At 44.4% G+C, this 23,061-nt stretch overlaps 1 protein-coding gene across 2 annotated transcripts in view; it reads left to right on the top strand.

Moving 5' to 3' along the window:
- The first annotated feature begins 1,635 nt into the window (after nt 1-1,635).
- deptor (DEP domain containing MTOR-interacting protein) overlaps nt 1,636-23,061 on the top strand; it is a 123,790-nt gene continuing 102,364 nt past the window's right edge. The window contains exons 1-2 of one of the 2 annotated variants that reach the window (XM_063042425.1): nt 1,636-1,766; nt 2,532-2,649. In XM_063042425.1, coding sequence (XP_062898495.1) covers nt 2,564-2,649 — 86 coding nt within the window. In that variant the 5' untranslated portion in view covers nt 1,636-1,766; nt 2,532-2,563. Of the gene's footprint in view, nt 1,767-1,849; nt 1,981-2,531; nt 2,650-23,061 lie in introns of those variants that run through there. The other variant, XM_063042430.1, reaches the window with a different exon arrangement.

The following is a 23,061-nucleotide window of genomic DNA, read 5'->3' as shown; positions in this document are numbered from 1 at the left end:
TTCTGATTCTGACCTGTCACCTCCCAGCATTCTACTTCATTTCCTCTTCCCCCCACCCACCCACCTTCCCCCTCACCTGCCTTCACCTATCACCTGCCAGCTGGTACTCCTTCACCTCCCCACACCTTCTTATTCTGGCTTCTGCCCCCTTCCTTTCCAGTCCTAAAGAAGGTTCTCAGCCCGAAATGTCGAGTGTTTATGTACCTCCATAGATGCTGCCTGACCTGATGAGATCCTCCAGCATTTTGAGTGTCACTCTGGATTTCAAGCTTCTGCAGAATCTGTGTTTATTTATAAAGGGAGAAATTCTGAAAGGAAAATCGAGGCTACCAAGAGGAGAGCATTAAATTTGCAGTGTTATTGAACCAAGAATCAATGGAAGTCACCCAGATTCACGAAGGGACAGGAATGAGTGGAAGTTTGGATGAGTTTAATTTTTAAAAAATTTTTTTTATTTGGAAATGCAGGGCGTAATAGGACCTTCCGGCCCTTCAAGCACAACACCCAGCAATACTGATTTAACCCGAGCCCAATCATGGGATAATTTACTATAAACAATTCCAGCCCGAAACGTCGACCAATCTTTTCCACGGATGCTGCCTGACCTGCTGAGTTCCTCCAGCGTGTTGTGAGTGAAACAATTAACCTACTAATCAGCATTCCACGGGGAGGATCTACAGACTCCTTACAGATACCAAATTACCAAACAACCACTGGCAGACCTTTCATCAAGTATGATCAGCAAAGACCATCAGAACAAAATAGCAAATAAATAATATATTACTGATCAGACCAGTTGTACCACTCATTTGCTCTACTGTTGTATGTTTATTCTTAATATTATATTATTATTCAAAATCTCCATTGATAATTATGCAAAATTACCAAAGGTTCTAAACATAGACCCTATAGGTTCTGCAGATGCTTAACTCCAGAATAACACACACCCGTGTTTTACTCAGCAGTTTAGCCATGGAGAAGGATGAAGTTTAGGCCGAGACCCTTCATATGCCGCGTTTCACAAATTGAACTCGTCAGTGTACTGCTCTGGAGATATGCCGCTTCGCCCCAGAAATTATGTTCTGCTGCCACTGCTGTTATGCCCAATAGATCATAAGACCATAAGTTATAGGGGAAGAATTTGGCCCGTCGAGACTGCTTCGCCCTTTCCTTCAGCCCCCAATCTCCTGCCTTCTCTCAGTTTCACCTCGTGTCCTAACGAATCAAGAATCTATCAACCTCTCCCTTAATACATAGTAAAGACTTGGCCTCCACGGCCGCCTGTGGCAAAGAATTTCAGATTCACCACTCCCCAGTGAAAGAAATTCCTCCTCATTTCCATTCTAAAAGGACGCCCCTGTATTATAAGGCTGTGCCCCTCTGGTCTTAAAACTCCCCCGCTGTAGGAGGAAACATCCTCTCCACATCCACTCTGTCCAGGCCTTCCAAGCCTGGTAAAATTGGATTTAAAAATATCACCCATTCAATCTGGAATTGCAAAACCCCCCACAATGTTTGAGTCTTGGTGATCTCCCAGTCCGGCTGCAGAGCGCGGCTGACGTGTTCCCCGGAGCTGAGGGCAGACCCGAGGTGCGTCTCGGATTGGGTTCGAGGAGCTGGGCGGGGCTGGGGGCTGGAGCGGAGTGGAGCGGACCGCTGCGAGTTCGGGTGTAAATAGAGCTGAGAAACTTTCATCGGAGACCGACACCGAGAGCAAGCGAGGGAACTGGAGGGCTGCGAGCACGTTTTCCTTTCCGTGACAGAACGTAAGAAAGCGAGGCAGCGCTTCGAGATTGAGCGGCATAACGCAATGCTTGTTTTTTAGAAAAGCTGGCTTTAGATAGGGGGGCGAAAAAGGAGGATTGTATTTGTTTTTCAAAGGCATCGCTGTGGAAAAAAATGAAGAGATTTAGAAAACATAATATTTACGTCAGGATCAAGCGGTGCTATGGAATTTATAGCTTGATAGCAGAGTTAAACGTAAGATTCAGTGAATTATGCATGAAATCTTGAAGAGAGTGCTCTTCAGGGGCTGTGTTGTGTTGTGTGCGCGCTGGATTTATTGTGTTTCGGGTCGGCATCGGGTCAGGAATTCTATTAACATTCCTGCCGATGTTTGAACGGAGGTTCAATGCAGCAAGGATTGAACGTCAAAACAGAACACCGGCATGTCTTAACGAGCCGCGCTGCACAAAACCTTATTTGTATCAGGGTTAATAAAGAACGGGAGTGATTATATCGACAGCGAATATTTGATTTGGGGGTTTAATTGAGATTTGGCGAAGGGCCACGCGGTGTGCGATTCCGTAGCCCTGTCTATGGAATTGCGTTCTGTTGAGAGAGACATTGTATTTAAGCAAAATAATCGCTGAGATACTATCTGGCAATTCCATGCGAGGTGTTTGGTGTCGGCGTTGTAACTTATTGTGGCTGTTGGCGATGAGGGCTTTCTCGTCTCTTCGCCAGGAAATCCTCCCATGCTGGGGCATATCAACTCGTTTTTTTCCCCCTTCCTTTTCCTTCCCCACAAGGCGCAGCAATCGGTCCCGGAGACTTCCTCGAAATGGAAGGAGCTGGCAACGCGGTGCAGAAGAAAACTGCTGATCTGGAGCACATGGCCGAGGTTTTAATCACTGGCGAGCAATTAAGGTAAGGGGCATCCAGCCACAGTCAGGCCTGTGGAAAGCGTCGGTATCACTTCCCTCTTCTAAAAAGAAAATAAGGAAAAGATTTTGGTTTTGACTTGACAAACTTCTATTTATACACAAGCTGATTTTTTTTTTGGCTGCGTGAGTTTGGCCAGTTCGGTTAGGCTCAGAGCCGCAGTGTCCTTTTGTGGGGCGCGCTTGCGGTTCTTGGTGAAATTGTTGACTACCGTTCTCTGATTTTAACAGCGCTATTTCAATGGGGCTTAGCTTTCAACTACCGAACGATTTTCACGTCGCAATTAATTTATAGGAAGGATTTACGAAGGATTTATCTTTGCAAAACAGAGTGCTATTAATGTAAAGTAACACACAAAATGCTGGAAGAACTCAGCAGGTCAGGCAGTATCTATAGAGTCGACCCTTAAACGATATGAATATAAATATTTGAGTACTACTTTGACAATAATTTTCATCGTGTGGAAATGATTATCTCTTGAACCTGGCTCTTCTAATCAGAATGGAACGTTCTTTCCTTAATTAGTGGAAATGCTTGATGCCAACTATTGCAGTTTTTACAAGTTCGTGAAAATTGTATTTTGGCCCCTTTCAGTAATTCCAGAATTGCTGGAAACTAGTGTTACTTGCAGCTGAATTCTAAAATTTGACCCTTAAAAATTGTACTTAAGCTGATGTAAAGTGAATGATTAAATATCTATCTAATTGGACAGTGCCACAGATTCTAAACACAAAATACTCTGCAGATGCTGGGCTCAAAGTAACACTGACAACACGCTGAAGGAACTCAGCAGGTCAGGCAGCATCCGTGGAAAAGATCTTTTCCACGGATGCTGCCTGACCTGCTGAGTTCTTCCAGCGTGTTGTGAGTGTTGCCAGAGATTCTAGTCTTGTTTCATGTTCAACACACACAAAATCCTGGAGGAACTCAGCAGGTCAGGCAGCATCAATGGAAATGAATAAACAATCGACATTTGGCTCAACACATTTATGCAGTTACAAGGCAGGCATGGCAGGAGTTTGAGGAGTCTTGGTATGTCACCAGAGGCACTCACAAATTTCTACAGGTGTACTGTGGAGAGCATTCGAACTAACTGCATCCCTGTCTGGTGTGGGGTTTGGCCATTGCACAGGATCAAAACAAGCTGCAGAAAGTTGTGAACTCAGTCAGCTCCATCATAGGCACTAGTCTCCCCAGCATCCAGTACACTTTCAAGGAGTGAAGCCTCAGAAAGGCAGTATCCACCACTAAGGACCCCCATCACCCAGGACATGCCATCTTCTCATTGCTACCATCAAGGAGGTGGTACAGGAGCTTGAAGACACACAATCATTGATTGAGGAACCCACCACTGTCAGATTACTGAATGGACAATGAACCCATTACTACCTCATTATTTCTTAAAAATCTGTTTGCACTGCTTATTTAATTTAACTTTGAGAAATATATATATGCTTATGTAATTTACAGTTTTTGTTATTATGTATTGCACTGTACTGCTGCAGCATTACAACAAATTTCATGACATATGCCAGTGATATAAAGCCTGATTCTGATTCTGACATTTCAGACTGAGACCCTTCATCAGGATTGGAAAGGAGGGGGGGAAACACCAGAATAAAACGGTGGGGGAAGGAAGGGAGGACAAGGTGTCAGGTGAAGCCAGGTGGGTGGGAAAGGTAAAGGACAGGAGAGGAAGGAATCTGATAGGAGAGGAGAGTGGACTATTGGAGAAAGGGGAGGAGGAGGGTCACCAGTGGGGTGGTGATAGGTATTTGAGGAGAAGGGGTAAGAGGTCTGTTGCGTATGTGGCCGTTTACACAACAATATCATTAATAAAAACGCTGGAAACTGGAGTTATGTGAACAGAGTTCTTTACTAACTGAACACACATATATACAGATCTATACACACATGCTCAATACGATGTATTACTACAACATAAAGTAGTCCTCTATTATGCAGTAGGCTATATGGTACACTCCTCCTCTTTTATTTTAATAGTGTATCAACTTTTTTTCCTGGGGGCACTACGCTAAACAAATATGTGTACCCTTAACATACAACACTTACCAATTATTTACTTTGTAATTTAATATCAAATTATAATAAAGTAACATAATAATAATTATAATTACAACTCAAGTCTCTGGGGGGGGTCTTCTCTGCCTCTCCAGGTAACATCTGCCCTGAAACATTTGCTTTGGGGGATTAGTCTCCACAGGTACATCAGGTGGGTCCTCAGCACTGATGACAGGCTTATCTGTGGATGAGGCTGATGTGGTCACATCAGGAGTGTTTGTTTCTATGTCCAGGGAGTCAGGGCAAGGTGTTGTGTTTTTCACCTGAGCATCCAGGATTTGATCCACATGACGTCTCCATACGTTCTGTCCCACCTGTATTCTATACATCAGTGGCCCGTCTATGGCGGAAATTGTACCCGGCTGCCACTTTTCAGTCCGGTAATCACGTGCAAGAACTGACTGTCCCACACTGAACCTTCGTGTTGACTTAGCATTCAAGTGTTTGAACTGTCTGTTCTCCATATCACGCTGTACATCTGGTTTGAGAAGATCCATGAGGGACCTCAGGTTCCTGTTCAGAAACATCACCGCTGGAGTCTGATTAGTGGTTGCATGTACTGCATTATGATGAGCAAGGAGAAATTTGTCTATCTTGTGTTGCAGTGGTCGATTTTCGCTGTCCATTGCCTTGATGGCTTTCTTGAATGTCTGTACAAATTTTTCTGCCAAGCCATTTGTGGATGGATGATAAGGGGCAGATGATGTAAAGTGCTTGATTCCATTGTTCTTCCTAAAATTTTGGAATTCTTTAGAGACAACTTGTCGTCCATTTTCTGTGCAGACTTGTTCTGGTATGCCATTCCTGGCGAACATGGTCCTCAGAACTGTAATGGTCTATTCTGATGTGGTTGACTTCATTTTGATAACCTCTGGCCATTTGTGCATCGACAGCGATTAAAAAAATAGAGTCCATGAATTGTCCAGCAAAGTCGATGTGCACTCGTTGCCATGGTGATGAGGGCCACTCCCATGGATGGAGGGGGGCTTGTGGTGGTGTGTTCTGGATCTTTTGACATCCAGAGCAGTTCTTGGTCAAGTCCTCAATCTGTTTATCGATTCCTGGCCACCACACATAGGCACGGGCAAGACCTTTCATCTTCACGGTACCCAGGTGCCCCTCATGTAGTTCCTCCCGCACTCTGGTGCGTAGCTTGGGAGGAATCACAACTCGTGAGCCACACATTAGTGTTCCCCGACGCACTGACAACTGCTCCTTCCTCGTTGAAAAGGCTGGAAACAGTGTGTTACCCCGCGCTGGACTTCCCTTTACCGTGATGTCATACACTTTTGACAACATAAGGTCATTGTGTGTTTCCCTTTCAGTAAGGCTATTTGTTACTGGTAATTGTTCAACTATTGTTGTGTGAAAGACCTCTGCTGAATCCGTTTGTGTAGTTACCTTGGAAGTGGGCAATGGTAAACATGACAACACATCTGCATTGCCATGTTGCTTGGTCCCCTTGTGTTCAATATCATACCTGTGACCTCCTAAGAAAAGAGACCATTGCTGTAGCCTTTGTGCTGTCATCACTGGAACACCTTTCCTTGGGTTCAAGATTGACATGAGAGGCTGATGGTCAGTCAACAGAGTAAACTTTTGGCCTTACAGGTATTGACTCCCCACATGGGGCTCTGTCAATCTGTGCGTAGTTGCGTTCAGCTGAAGTTAGCATTCTTGAGGCAAAGGCTATTGGTCTTTCTGAGCCATCTGGAAACTTGTGCGATAATGCAGCTCCTATCCCATGGGGTGAGGCATCACAAGATAGTCAGATAGGTAAGGAGAGGTCAAAATGCGCGAGCACCCCTTGTGAAGTTATGAGTCTTTTAGTTTCTTGAAATGTTTTCTCACAGCTCTCAGTCCACTTCCATTGTGTCCCTGCCTGTAATAATGCATTTAATGGGTGTAGGACTGTGGATAGGTTAGGCAAGAACTTGTGGTAGTAGTTCACTAGACCAAGATAGGCTCTCAGCTGAGACACATTTTCAGGTGGTGGTGCCTTAAGCACTGCTTCTATCTTGTCTTGAGACATGTGTAAGCCATCCTTGTTGATCACATGCCCACAGTATGAAGTTTCCTTTTTGAAAAACTCACATTTCTGTCGATTAGCTCTGAGCCCATATTCTCGTAACCTGGTGAGCACTTGTTTTAGGTTAGAAAGATGTTCATCGTCATCCTTGCCGGTGACAATGATGTCATCCGGGTAACACTGAGTCCCTGGAATCCCCTGCAGGACTGGTCCATTGCCCTTTGCCAGATTGCAGGAGCTGATGCTATCCCAAACACCAACCTGTTGTACTGGTAAAGTCCTTTGTGTGTATTTATTGTCAGGTATTTCTTGGATGCTTCCTCGATTTCCATTTGGAGGTAAGCCTGGGCCAAATCAATTTTTGTGAAATGTTCCCCTCCTGACAGGGAAGCAAAGGTGTCCTCAATACGAGGTAGAGGACACTGTACTGTGAGGAGAACTGGGTTAACAGTCACTTTAAAGTCATCACATATGTGCACCTTGCTTGGTGTTCCTGGTTTTGTGCTGGGGGTTTTCTTCATCACTGGAACAATAGGCGTGGCCCATTAACTCCAATCCACCTTTGACAGGACCCCAGTCTGCTCCAGATTTTTCAGCTCTGCCTCTACCGTTGGATAGATTGCATATGGCACTGGTCTGGCTTTGTAAAATTTTGGACATGCATTTTCCTCAATCTCAGTCTTTGCCTTCATGCCCTGATGTGCTCTATTCCTTTCATGAATACTTCTTCAGAGCCAGCAAGTATTTGTGACAGATGTAGCCTTGCTGCCCTCCTTTGCTGACCCATTTAGTGCCTTGATGGTGTGCCAATCCGACTGAATTTTCCTGAGCCATTTACGTCCCAGCAACGGTGGTCCTCCAATTTTCAGTACATAGAGTGTTTTGTCTCCATAGGTCACTGTCACATTAATTTTACCTTTGGGACGCGCTTTCTGTCCTGTGTAAGTCTTTAGCGGTAGTTTAGTTCATTTCAGAGGTATGTGAGAAAACAGTCGATTGTAGTCGTGTACAGAGATCACTGTTAAAGCTCAACCTGTGTCCAACTCCATTTTCAGGCTACGTCCACTAGACCAGATAATTTTGAAAACGGCGGTTTTGCGTAAAAACAATAGGCGTCCACACCAAGCATTTTTGAAAATACCTCTGAACATATTAAAATGGGTATTTGGGTGAATCTCCTCCTACTGGGCATGCGTAGGACACATCTACAGAATTCACCTGCCTCGACGAGTACGCCTGACTCCGACAGTTTGGACCAAGCAACAGGTGATGGCTGCGACATGTTTGGTGTCAAATCTCACAGTGAAAGACTTGGGGCGTGATTGTCCAGTTACAGACTAGAAAAACTTAAAAGGAAATTGCCAAACGACGGGACAGCTGTTGGCTCTCGCACAGGAGGACTTAAAATTAAAAAAACAAATACTCCAGCATATGGAGGCAACCGACAGGGAGTTCACGGCTGACGACGAACATTGAAAAACTGACTAACTCTGTCGCAGAGGGATTTGGAATATGATGGCTCCCCCCCAGTACTTTTCACCGCCACAATACCAGCCTCACAGCCACTACAATAGCGACACATACGGACACACAGACCCCCGGGTGGCCCCACCAACATCTTCCCCACTCCCACAGAGGGATCACCCTGGAAACATTTCCTACAGCCATAGTCTCTTCACCGATGAAAGGGCGACAGCTACAACTAAATGCAATAAGGCTTGTTACTGAGCAAAAGTGATATTTGCTGTTACCTCATTTGTTTGCCTTTACTTTTGCCATGTCTTTCTGTATTATTTTGCTGTATTTAACATAAACGAGTTACTGGGCAAAAGTGATTTTATTTTTACCTGAGTAAAAGTGAAACTTACAATTTTCCTTTTTTGGCCTTAACATTTCACGTCTATGCCAAACATAAGCTACTACTCAAAAATGACATTTTGGAAGTAGTGACAATTGCATCTATTGAATGTTTGCACAAGCAATACATTAATAAAACACCTCGTTAAATGTATAAAACATGTCTGCATCAGTGTTATCTTGTATTTCCATACAATGTTACATTAGGCTGTTACACATCTATTGTCAGAGAAGTACTTGCATAAATACGTAAACCACCTTCATACAAGCAAGGACAGAAAACAGGGCAAAGTGAGTATACTTATTTATTCAGTATTCAGTAAGTTATGGGTCAGAGTATTTGGTGAGTATATTTCTGACTCTTCTGGCTTAACCTCATTGCTGTCTGTCCTGAAATCGTTAGCTTATGTGGGGGAGGGGGGGGTTTGAAATTAGCGTAGACAATAAAGTGAACAACACATGCATGAAGCCATTCTTGTTGTGGTGTTGGAGGTTGTGTTCAAGAAAACAATGAAATGCAGCGCTGCCGCCACCATCTGTTCCGGCATGTCATGACGGCGGTTTTAAAAAGAGCCGGTTACCCCGTACACACTACACCGGCCGTTAGGCATTTTCAGATTTATTCACTTTTGGAGAGCGTTTCTGAAAAGCTTCGTTTTTGGGGGAGGAAAACGCCGTTTCAGTGCGGACGGAGGGTGAAAACGAAAAGAAAAAGCTTTGGTTACGGATTTATCCGGTCTAGTGTGGACGTAGCCTGAATCTCACGCCAGCCACTTGTGGAGTGATCCATATTTCTCTTCAATCATCTGTGTCTTTCACGTTGTGAAGTTGCAGACAAGACAACTCACTTTTGTCTGAGTAGTTTTCATCAGCATTGTTTTCTTTCATTTTGTGCACATTGTCGTATTTTCCTTTCTGGGGTTTCTTGTTTCTCTGTATTTTGTCCTTTTTCTGCTTTGCATACTCTGCCAATGTGGCCCTGTTTGCCACAGTTTCTGCATTCTTTATCTTTAAATCAACAATCATCAGGGTCATGTGACCTGTTTCTTTCCTTCATTTCTGTTCAGTGACATTTTATTTGTGGCATATTCCATAGATTTTTGTTGTGTCTTGGAAGCGTATCATGCTGCTGTTTCCGTTGATATTGAGATGTTTAGCACTTTCTCGAATGTAAGGTCTTTTTCACACAGGAGCTTCTTCTGTGTGGTTTCACAGTGCATGCCACACACTAACCTGTCCCTCAATGTGTCTGATAGACCAGCTCCAAACTAACAGTGTTCTGATAATCTGTGCAGTTCAGCACAATATTCTAGACAATATTCAGAAATGCTTTTATTTTTGCTCTGATTCTGTTTATGGAATTTAAATCTTTCAGCAATGACCAGCAGTTTGGGGTTTAAATGCTGTTGGAGAGTGTCTACTGTTGGCTTGAATGTTTTGTCAGCTGGCTTTTCAGGGGTTAACAAGCTCCGTAGCAGGACGTATGTTTTCGCGCCCATTACACTATGAAAGACGCTGGCTTTCTTTTCTTCATTGATTCATTAGCATCACAATATAACTCTATTCTTTCAATATAAATTGCCCAGTCTTCAATGCGACTATCAAATGCTGTAATGTTTCCAATTAACACCATCCTTGTTATGTTAATTTAGCCCCAGGCCCTTGTTTTCTTTTTGACTCACGTGACCTTTTTTTTTGCTAGCATTGCAAGTGTACTCTGGCTAGATGTGTGTGTCGCTCCTTTTTTTTTATCTCCGTTCTGGGGCAGGCAGACCCTCAGCCCCTGGGGTCAGTGCTGGCTGTGGTCTCTTGGTCTCCCGATGTGCGGCCGCTCTGACTGTGTCTCCAATTCCTTTCGGACTCATGGCCTCCTGCTCCTTGGCTTGTACCTTGCTCTCTTCTTCCAAGTGTTGTTATCACTTACAACGCGGCATTCCGATACGGTGTAGGTTCATTAACCTCATCGCCAATTTGTTGTGCATGTGGCTGTTCACACAACAATATCATTAATAAGAATGCTGGAGACTGGAGCTACATTAACAGGGTTCTTTACTAACTGAAACCGAACTGAACACACATATATACAGATCCATACGCGCCCAATAGTGCATGCTCAATACGATGTATTACTACAACATAAAGTAGTCCTATATTATACAGTAGGCTATATGGTACAAGATCAGAGTGGGGAATTGAAGAAGAGGGAAGGGAAAAGAAAAAAGAATAACTGGAAGAAGAGATTAATATTCATGCCATCCTGGCATTTCCATGGATGCTGCCTGACCTGCTGAGTTCCTCCAACATTTTGTGTGGGTAGCTTTGGATTTCCAGCTCAGCAGAACCTCTTGTATTTCTGCATCTTGTTTGTGCTCTCCATTCCTAGGTTCCATTCGGTCAGCAGCTCCCCCAGCTAGGTGGCAGCTCTTTGGTAAACTGTTATAAATCGCAACAGCACAGGAACAGGCCCTTCAGCCCATCTAGTCTGTGCCAAACTATTATTCTGCCTAGTCCCATCGACCTGCACCCAGACCATAGCCCTCCATACCCCTTCCAACCATGTACTTATCCAAATTTCCCTTAGATGTTCAAATCGATCCCACATCCACTATTTCCTCCATTAGCTCATGCCACACTCACCACCTAATGAGTGAAGAATTTTCCCCTCGTTCCCCTTAGACATTTTACCTTTCACCCTTAACTCCTGACCTCTAGTTCTAGTTTCATCCAACCTCAGTAGACAAGGTTAAATCTCAAATAAAGAGTATGAATACAGGTGATCATGAAATTAATGGAGCATTGCAGGAACCTTTCTGGTTGACCAAAGGCTGGAGGAACTCAGCAGGTCAGACGGCATCTCTGGAAATGATAAAGGTCAATGGTTTGGGCTGACACCTTCCTCTAGACTGGAAAGAAAGGGGGAAGAAGCCAGAGTAGATAAGTGAAGGAGCAGAAGCTGCCAAAGATTTGGCTGAATTTCGGTGGGGATAATGTTGGTTGGAGTTATTTAATTATTTAGAGATGCAATGCAGAACGGGCCTTTCTGGTCCTTTGAGCCACGCCACCCAGTAACCCACCTATTTAAAACTAGCTTAATCACAGGAAATTTTACAAAGATCAATTAACCTACTAACTGGTATATTGTCGGTCTCTGGGAGGAAACCAGAGCACTGGGAGGACACTCATGCGGTCACGGGGAGAACGTACAACCTCCTCACAGACAGTGTCAGATCTGACAGACTACATCATTGTCTGATATGGTGAGGGGCATGACCGAAAGAAGCTGCAGATGATTGTAAATTTAGTCAGCTCCACCTTGGGTACATCCATCTTCACTGAGAAGTCAGAGGACATGAAAAGATGGCAAGAACACTTCCACGAGCAGCTGAACAGACCAGGAACCATCACCGATGAAGCACTGGGCAGAGTACACCCTCGACCCATACTGTTCGAGCTAGATACTCCCCCTACTCTTCATGAGGTCATCAAAGCCATCAAACAGCTAAAGCCCAACAAAGCACCAGGGCCTGACGGTATCACAGCTGAGATCTACCCATATGGTGGGCACACACTGACATCATGCCTGCACCAGCTGTTCACAAAGTTGTGGAGAGCTGCAGAACTACCACAAGACTTCAAAGACGCATCAATCGTGACCATCTACGAGACAAGAGAGACTGCAACAATTACCGTGGCATCTCTCTTCTGTCAGTTGCGGGAAAATGCCTCACAGAGATCATCCTTAGACACTTGATGTCCAACATCAGTGACAACATCCTTCCAGAAAGCCAGTGTGGTTTCGAACAGGCTGTAGCACAGTGGACATGATCTTTTCACTGAGGCAGCTCCAAGAGAAATGTGTTGAGCAGCAGAGAAGTCTCTATGTCACATTTGTTGATCTAACCAAAGCATTTGACACTTGGTAGAGATGGCCTGTGGGAGCTCCTACCAAAATTCGGTTGCCCCCCACGACTGAGCATCTGTCAGTTCCACGAAGGTATAGAAGGCTGCATCAACATGTGTGGTGAGTTGTCAGATCCATTTTCCATCAGCAACGGCGTAAAACAGGGTTGTGTTCTGGCTCCTGCTTTGTTTGAACTATTCTTCGCTGCTGTTCTTCAGGATGCCACATCAGACCTGAAGTTAGGGGTCTTCCTACAAACGAGGGCTGATGGCGGGCTCCTCAACCTCGCAAGACTGAGACCAAAAACAAAAGTCAGGGACATTGTGGTGCATGAGCTACAGTTTGCTGATGACTGTGCACTGGTTGCCCACTCTCTCGAAGACTTATGGGAGATCACCAGTCGTTTTGCCAGTGCAGCCAAAAGCTTCGGACTGACAATCAGCCTGAAAAGGACGGAAGTTTTGTATCCACCGGCTCCTGGCTCAAGCTATGAAGAACCAACTGTCCTCATTGATGACACTCGTCTCAATGCTGTCAACAAGTTTTGCTACCTGGGCAGCATAATAACATCCTCAGCTTCTCTGGATGTAGAGATTGAGTCGAGAACCAGTAAAGCCTGCGTTGCCTTTGGTCAGCTGAAAGATCGAGTTTGGTCACAGAACGTCAGGTTGGCCATCTAATACAGGGTATACAGGGCCGTTGTCGTATCAACCTTGTTATACGGATGTGAGACATGGTGCCCATATCAGAGTCACTTACGCCAGCTTGACCAACTGCAGCAGCGTCACCTACATTCTCTGATGAAGATCACCTGGCGAGACAAGGTCTCCAATACCGAGGTCCTCTCTCGAGCCGGAATGCCAGCGTTTCAACCTTGGTGATGTCAGCCCAAATGCGCCAGGCAGGACATGTTGTCAGAATGCCTGACGGAAGACTGCCCAAGGACATCTTGTACGGCCAACTGTCCAGCGGTACCTGAAGACGAGGAGGCCAGTTGCCCCATCAACATGGGAGGATCTGGCTCAAGATTGCTCACAGTGGAGGGACGCCATCAGAAAAAGTGTGGACGCTGCTGAGAACAAGCTGAACGAGGCAACAGAGGAAAGGCACAGGAAGCGCCACAACAGAGCTTCTACCCCCTCTGTCCCTCCAGGCCTCACCTGCCAAGTATGTGGCAAGCAGTGGCTGTCAAGGATCGGCCTGTACAGTCACTCCAGAACAAACATATCAAACCCCACTAAATGACTGAAAGGAACCATCATCATCCTACGGGATGGATAGCCAGAGAGAGAGGGTACTAGCCTACAAAGTATCCAGGACATCTTTAAGGAACAGTGTCTCAGAAAGGCAGTGTCCTTTATTAAGGACCTCCAGCACCCAGGACATGCCCTTTTCTCACTGTTACTATCAGGTTGAAGATACAGAAGCCTGAAGGCACACACTCAGCGATTCAGGAACAGCTTCTTCCCCTCTGCCATCCGATTCCTAAATGGTCTTTGACCCCTTGGACACCACCTCGCTTATTTAATAGATAGTATTTCTGTTTTTTTGCATGTTTTTAAATCTATTCAATATATGTATACTGTAACTGATTTACTTTTTCACAACACATGCTGGTGATAATAAATCTGATTCTGTAGTCGAATCTGCAATGCCCGGGTTGTAACAGTGTCGCAGTAACTGCTATGCTACCATGATACCCTCTGGGTAGTATTAATAACCAATACAACAGGAATTCTGCAGATGCTGGAAATTCAAGCAACACACATCAAAGTTGTTGGTGAACGCAGCAGGCCAGGCAGCATCTCTAGGAAGAGGTACAGTCGACGTTTCAGGCCGAGACCCTTCGTCAGGACTAACTGAAGGAAGAGTGAGTAAGAGATTTGAAAGTGGGAGGGGGAGGGGGAGATCCAAAATGATAGGAGAAGACAGGAGGGGGAGGGATGGAGCCAAAAGCTGATGGTGATTGGCAAAAAGGATATGAATGGAGCATGGGACAGGAGGTCCGGGGAGAAAGACGGGGGGGGGGGGAGAACCAGAGGATGGTCAAGGGGTATAATCAGAGGGACAGAGGGAGAAAAAGGAGAGAGAGATATAGTCAGAGGGACCAATAGTAAGGTTAACTGTCTGTCATGTTTGCTGTTGTGTGCTGGGGCTGCAGGCTGAGGGTAGCAGACACCAACAGAATCAACAAACTCATTCGTAAGGCCAGTGATGTTGTGGGGATGGAACTGGACACTCTGATGGTGGTGTCTGAAAAGAGGATGCTGTCCAAGTTGCATGCCATCTTGGACAATGTCTCCCATCCACTACATAATGGACTGGTTGGGCACAGGAGTACATTCAGCCAGAGACTCATTCCACCGAGATGCAGCACAGAGCGTCATAGGAAGTCATTCCTGCCTGTGGCCATCAAACTTTACAACTCCTCCCTTGGAGGGTCAGACACCCTGAGCCAATAGGCTGGTCCTGGACTTATTTCCTGGCATAATTTACATATTACTATTTAACTGTTTATGGTTTTATTACTATTTATTATTTATGATGCAACTGTAACAAAACCAATTTCCCCTGGGATCAATAAAGTATGACTATGACTATGAAATGTCAAGAAAGCACATTATTTTGAATCAAAAGTTGGTTTATTTTCACAGACAAATGTGAAATCTGTTGTCTTGTGGCAGCAGTACAGTGAAAATTTACAATGATGTTGCCGGGACTTGTCCTGAATTATGAGGAAAGATTGAATTAGTCAGGACTTTATTCCTTGGAACGTAGAAGATGAAGAGGAAATTTTATACGGGTATAGAAAATTATGAGGGCTATAGATAGGGTAAATGCGAGCAGGCTTTTTCCACTGAGGTTGGGTGGGACTACAGTCAGAAGTCATGGGTAAAAGGTGAAATGTTTAAGGGGAACATGGTGGTGAGAGTGTGGAACGAGCTGCCAGCACAAGTGGTTTGATTTTAACATTTAAGAGAAGTCTGGATAGTTGTGGAGGGTTATGGTCTGCATGCACTTCACTGGGAATAGACAGCTTAAATGGTTTGGAATGGACTAGAAGGACCTGATTCTGTGCTGTACTTTTCTATGACTCTATGTCTTGGATGGTGAAGGACTTTAATGATGAATGCCGCCTTCTTGGGGTTAATTGAGGAACAGGCAGTGGATTGATTAAGATATTTGTTCGTGAATGGGTCAGGGTTTATTTATTTATTGAGAGATATAGCATGGTAACAGGCCCTTCTGGCTCAACTAACCCACGCTGCTCATTTGCACCCATGTGCCATTAACCTACTAGCCCAAGCATTAACCTCCTAGCCCAGACGTTAACCTACTAGCCCAGACGTTAACCTACTAACCCAAACGTTTACAAAGTAGCCCAAACGTTTTTGGAAAGTGGGAGGAAACCCATGCAGTCTCAGGGAGACTGTGTAAATCCTAACAGACAGCAAGCACCTGGAGGTCATGGTGAGGGTGTACGAACTCCTTGCAGATGGTGCTGGAAGTGAAGTCTGAACACCGACCCTGAACTGTTATTGAACCTGGGTCAGTGGTGCTGTAATAATGCTACGCCAACCAGTACGCTACAGTGCCACCCCAAGGTCCGAGTAATGTTGTTGACAGAATGATTGTTGGCTCAATGAGTTTCTAGAAGGAAATCTGCTAACTCGCCCTCTCTAGTTCATATATCGCTCCAGACTCTCACACAGATACAGTCTGGGAATAGGCCCTTCGGGCCATCAGGTCCATACTGGGAGTCAATCATACAGATGCACCAATTCTACGCTAATCCCATTATTCTCATTTTCCCAGCAGTTCTTCCCAGATTCTACCCCTCACCCACACACTAGGGCAGGGGATCCCAACCTTTTTTTGTGCCATGGACCACTACCATTAACCAACGGCCTGTGGACCCCAGGTTGGGAACTCCTGCACTAATTGGAATTTACCCACTGACCAGCAGTGGTGCTTGATTACCACTCCTGAATCCCCTATCCAATGGATCCAGACTTTGCTTTGTCAGTTCAGTGTGGCAGGCATCCCTTGTTCAAAAGAGTTTGTGTTTGAACAACCCCTGGTCTTCAGGAGTGGAGTGAGACCAAGCCATTGACCCTTTTGTGCTGCCCAAGAAAGAAGCAGAACTGTAACCAAATGGATCACACACAAAGTGCTGGAGAAACCCTGGAGATCAGGCAGCCTCTGGAGGGGAATAAGCAGTCCATGTTTCATTCTGAGACCCTTCACCAGGACTCGGCCCGAAATCTCAACTGTGTATTCCTCTCTTTCAATGCTGCTTAGCCTGCTGAGTTCCTTCAGCATTTTGTATGTGTTGCTGTGGATTTCCAGCATCTGCAGAACATCTTGTGTTTGCAACCAATGGCAAAAGTTTTTTTATCCATGCAAACTTTTTTAAAGTTAACAACAGAAGATTGCAATGGCATTTTTAATACAGAGTGGTGGAGGAACTCAGCAGGTCAGACAGCATCTACGGAGGCGAATAAACAGTTGATATTTTGGGCCGAGACCCTTTAGGACTGGAAACAAAGGGGGGAAGAAACAGGAATTAGAAGGTGGGGGGGAGGGGAGGCATGCAAGTTGGCAGGTGATTGGTGAAACCAGGTTAGGGGGAAGGTATGCGTGGGGATGAAGTAAGAAGCTGGGAGGTGATAGAAGGAAGAGGTCAAAGGCTGAAGAAGAAGGAATCTAACAGGAGAGGAGAATGGACCATGGGAGAAAGGGAAGGAGCAGGGGAACCAGAAGGAGATGATGAGCAGGTAAGAGAAGGGGTAATAGGGGAAACCGGAATGGGGAATGGAAAAAGAGAGAAAGGGGACGGAATACCACAAGTTAGAGAAATCAATTTCCATGCAATCTGGTTGGAGACTACCCAGATGAAGTATGAGGTGTTGCTCCTCCAACCTGAGAACACTCCTTCTTATCATCAGAATTGGAATTGGAAGTCAAATTGAAATGGTTGGCCATGGGCACATCTTGCCTTTTGCAGCATTCGGAGCAGAGGTGCTCGACGAAGCGGTCTCCCAATCTATGTTGGGTCTCACCGATGTAGAGCAGGTCACACATGTTTCTAATGTAGAATTTGCTTTGAGATGTTCATCGTTGACAACTAGAGATGTTCTGCCATTAGACAATGTTGCTTATGTTCAACCTGGCTCTGTCACTGTGTAATTCAAGTGATGTTGCTCCGGACTGCAACAGAGTATCCTGTGGCTTGCACTGAAAAGTGCCTCATTTTGCAGGAGAATGTTGAGAGTGAAAATATTCCTGTCAGATTGGTGGTTATAAGAACCTGCAGACTAGCTTCACGTACTTTCAGATGGTCTATGGATAACGATCATTTGACCGTACAGTACGTGAATGGGTGCAGACATGCGCTGACAATGGCATTAAATTTAGATGTGAGGCCATTGGAAATTAGCAGCTTCTCTGCCAAGTTGGTGTTTGTATTTTACCCGCAACATTAACATTCTGAAAATGACATTGTAAATCAAGTAAGGATCACTGGGCTGTTAGTCAGAGCAAGAAGCAACAAACTGTCAGCAATGCAAATTGTGTCACTCACCACTTGTAATTTATTGGTATGTTCCGAAGAAGACAGTCATAATCACCGTTCACTTTGAGCAGCCACACAGTAACTGAAATGCTCCCGTACATGTAGCCTTTGTGGTCACGCAGCTGGAATAAAACCTGACGAGAAAAAGTTGTGCTGTATTTCATTGTACTCTTTATAGCCGCGAGGTACAGCTATATATCAGACCCTACTTGGAGAGCTGTGTTCAGTTCTGGTCACCTCACTACAGGAAGGTTGTGGATACTATAGAAAGAGTGAAGAGGATGTTGCCTGCATTCGCGAGCGTGCCTTATGAGAATAGGTTGAGTGAACTTGGCCTTTTCTGCTTGGAACAACGAAGGATGAGAGGTGACCTGATAGAGGGGCATTGATCGTGTGGATAGTCAGAGGCTTTTCCCCAGGGCTGAAATGGCTAACACGAGGGGGCATAGTTTTAAGGTGGTTGGAAGTAGGTACAGGGGGATGTCAGAGGTAAGTTTTTCACACAGAGGTTGGTCGGTGCGGGGAATTGACATGGAGCTACAAATAGAGGGCTATGTGGTAGGGAAGTTTTAGGCAGTTTCTAGAGTAGGTTAAATGGTCAGCACAACATTACGGGCCAATGTGCTGTAGATTTCTGTGTTCTATGTTCCTTCAATTAGTAAGTAAAATCAGAAGTATGTAATTCTTCAATTTTTATTCTAAATATTCATAGCATGAATATTACAAGAAAACATTTAAAGTGCCACACAGTTTTCGGGCTATGTAAAAAAAAAGAGAAGAATAAATAAATAAATAAACAAACAAACATTTAAATGAATAAATTGCTGTTCAGAGCAGTGGTTGGTCTACACAGCAGTAAAGACAAATTAGGGGGAATGTTGGATAACTTATCCTTACTTACCTCTTGGCACAATAAGTCTCTACCAATACAACAAGGTCTTCCTGTAATGTAGCGATCAGAGTTACAGTATTTGAGCTGTGGTTTGAATAGCAGTCCACAGAGCTCCTAAATAGCATAGTGGATAGCATGACAACTCTGGGTGTTGGAGTTCAATTCCAGCGCCGTCTGTAAGGAATTAGTATATCCACTCTGTGAATGTGTGTTTCCTCCGGGTGCTTTGGTTTCCTATTCCGAGGGTATACCAATTTTCCCTGGGATCAATAAAGTATGACTATGACTATAACAGTTAGTAGATTAATTGGCGATTGTAAATTGTCCTGTGAATAGGCTAAGGTTGCTGGGCGGTGCAGCCAATTGGTCCAGACGGGCCTGTTCAGCGCTGTGCTTTTAAAATAACAAAGGCCAATGTAAAATAATCTTGCTGCTCTTGTATTCTTTGTTTTGGCTAAGATTTTTCACAAAAGCTTCTTGCATTTTTAAAATGATCTTATTATCTGTTATCTTTTTGTGGCAGAAGCTCCTAAATCTCTTTCTTCCTCCACACCATGCAATACATCCCATTTATCGTATATTCCCATGTCTCCCCACATGCATTAGTTCACAGTTCTTGAAACTAAATTCCATTTGCCACTTTTTTTGCACAACCGATCTGTATCTTCTGTAGATTAAAGCTTTCCAATAGGACAGTAGCGTAGCAGTTAGCGCAATGCTTTGGGATGGGGGCTCAATTTCCACCACTGTCCATAAGGAGTTTGCAATCTCTCCTTGTGACCGCGTGGGTTCCTTTCAGGCACTCTTTCTTCCCCACCCCCCATATTCCAAAGATGTAAGGGTTAGGGTTAGTGGATTGTGGGTATGCTATGTGATGGCACGTGGCCAAGTGGTTAAGGCGTTCATCTAGTGATCTGAAGGTCGCTAGTTTGAGTCTTGGCTAAGGCAGCGTGTTGTATCCTTGAGCAAGGCACTTAACCACACATTGCTCTGCAACGACACTGGTGCCAAGCTGTGTGGGTCCTAGTGTCCTTCCCATGGACAACATCTGTGTCGTGGAGAGGGGAGACTTGCAGCATGGGCAACTGCTGGTCTTCCATACAACCTTGCCCAGGCCTGCGCCCTGGAAACCTTCCAAGGCGCAAATCCATGGTCTCATGAGACTAACGGATGCCTATATAAATATATATTTTGGTTCCAGAATCATGATGACACTTGTGATCTGCCGTCAGCACAATCGTCGCTGATTTGAATCAACACAGATAATGCATTTTATCGTACATGTTAATGTGTATGTGAGAAATAAAACAAACTTTTAAATCTTTTCCTGACATCCGTACTACAGTGAGGCAATGTGTGAAACATTGTATGGGGAGAAACATAGCCAGAGAAGAGCTGTGCATCAGTTTAGCCCCTGAGAAATGTGCCAGGTTGTTAAAAGCAGAAATGGAAGGAATTATGGAGACAATTATTTGTCAATTTTCCTGGTTGAAGGATTGATGCCAGTATTGTATCCTTTAAAAAGGAAAGAACAGCCCAATTAGAATAACTTCAGTGGTTGCTGACCATAGAGCTCTAGCAACCCAGGTTCAATCCTGGTAAACATGTAGATTCATTAGATTAGATTATTGTCGTTTAGACATGCATGCATTAAAAAATGATACAATGTTCCTCCAGTATGATATCACAGAAACACAAGACAGACCAAGACTAAAGCTGACAAAAAACACATAATTATAACATATAGTTACAACAGTGCAAAGCAATACCGTAATTTGATAAGAGTAGACCATGGGCACGGTTAAAAAAACGTCTCAAAGTCCCGATAGCCTCATCATCTCACGCAGACGGTAGAAGGGAGAAAACTCTCGCTGCCATGAGCTTCCAGCACCGCAAACTTGCCGATGCAGCATCCTGGAAACACCCGACCACAGTCCGACTTTGAGTCTGTCTGAAAACTTCGAGCCTCTGACCAGCCCTCTGACACCGAGCACCGGGCACCATCTCTGCCAAGCGCTTTGACCTCGGCCCCGGCTGCCTTCCCCTCCGGAGATTTCGGATCATACAGTAGCGGCGGCAGCGAAACAGGCATTTCAGAAGTTTCACAAGATGTTCCTCCATGCTCTCGCGTCTGCCTCCATCAAATCAGGATTGTGCACGGCACCCTACTTGACAGATAACAGATATTCATCACTGGAGAGGCTGCGTGCGCTGCGTTGCGCCGCCATCTTCTCCTCCTGTAATATGTAATAATTACATATTACTCATTATGTAATTAAAGTTGAATTGCTCCTGGCTATGAATCTCAGGGTTGTATGTTGTGAAATATATGTACTTTGGTAATAAATTTACTTTGAACTTTGAATTCTTCAGTCATATGCAAAACTCCTTCATGCATGTGTGGATGTTGTAGGGATTAAATACCAAGCCCCATGGAACCTACTGGTCAGGATCATAATCACCAGCATATGTCATGAAACCTGTTAACTTTACAGCAGCAGTAAGATGAAATACATGATAGATATAGAGGATAAAAACCTGAGTTACATTAAGTGTATATATGTGTGTGTGTCTATATAATAAACAAAAAGACCAGAAATAAAAATGTAGTGAGGTAGTGTTCATGGCTACAATGTCCATTTAGGAATTGGATGGCAGAGGGGAAGAAGCTGTTCCTGAATCACTGAGTGTGTGCCTTCAGGCTTCTGTACCTCCTACCTGATGGTAACAAGGAGAAGAGGGCATGTCCTGCATGGTAGTGGTCCTTAATGATGGGCGCTGTCTTCCTAAGGTACCGCTCCTTGAAGATGTCTCAGATATTCATGATGGAGCTAACTCATTTTACAACTGTCTGCCGCTTACTTTGATCTTGTGCAGTATCCCCCTTGTACCAGATAGTGATGTAGCCAGTCAGAATGCTCTCTATAGTACATTTGTAGAAGTTTTCAAGTGTTTTAGTTGACAAACCAAATCTCCTCAAACTCCTGATGAAATATAGCCGTAGTCTTGCCTTCCTTATAGCTGCATCAAAATGTTGAGCTCAGGTTAGGTCCCTCAGAGATATTGACAGCCGGGAACTTGAAATTGCTCACTCTTTCCACTTCTGATCCCACTATGAGGGTTGGTTCGTGTTCCCTCGTCTTGCCCTTTCTGAACTCCACAATCAACTCTTTGCTCTGCTGATGTTACGTTATTGCTGTGACACCACTCAACTAGCTGGTATATCTCACTCCTGTACGCCCTTTTATCGCCATCTGAAATTCTGCCAATAATGGTTGTAACATCAGCAAATTTATAGATGGCATCTGAGCTGTACCTAGCCATACAGTACTCCAGAAAGGTTAGACTAGAAGAACACTATGGGTACATGAAGGACAAGGAGGATGACTAAAGAACTAGTAAGGTGTGTCAGAGGCCAAAATGGTATCATGGAAGTATGTGGAGACAAATAATATAGATAAGATTCTTTCTGAATGGCCAACTGAAAATCATAAGATGGAAAAATACTAGCAACAGAGGCATATAGGACCCTAGCAACTTTTTAAAAAGTTCAAAGTAAATTGTAGAAGACATCAGGTTTATGGAAAATATACCCCAAGTTTGTTCACAGTAAAAAATGAAACAAAACTGGAGAATTGTTTTTCCACTTTTCCTGATTAAAGGAGTGGTGCTAAAGGATTGGAGAATAGATATCGACCTTACAAAAAGGGTATACTTAAAAACAAAAGGACAGGCCAGTCAGACTGATACATTTAAAATGCTGGAGGAACTGAGCAGGTCGGGCAGCATCTATGGAGAGGAACAAACATTTGATATTTCAGGCCAAAAACCTTCATCAAAACAGTCAGGCTAATTTCAGAGGGAGACTAGTAATCTTGACCTTGCATGTTGTCTGAGAAAGAGAATGAACATAGATTGCAGTGAAATAAAGGTGGAAAATGGTGAAAGGCTTTGACAGAGTGGATGTGGGGAGGACATTTCCTGTGGTGAGAGAGTCTAAGACCAGTGGATCCAGCTTCAGAATGGTTGGGCATTCTTTTAGAACAGAGATGAGGAAGATT

Source organism: Mobula hypostoma, chromosome 1, assembly GCF_963921235.1.
Source record: "Mobula hypostoma chromosome 1, sMobHyp1.1, whole genome shotgun sequence".
Lineage (NCBI taxonomy): Eukaryota > Metazoa > Chordata > Chondrichthyes > Myliobatiformes > Myliobatidae > Mobula > Mobula hypostoma.
The sequence above is the reverse complement of the archived record's forward strand: the minus strand, read 5'-3'. Positions and strand labels throughout refer to the sequence as shown.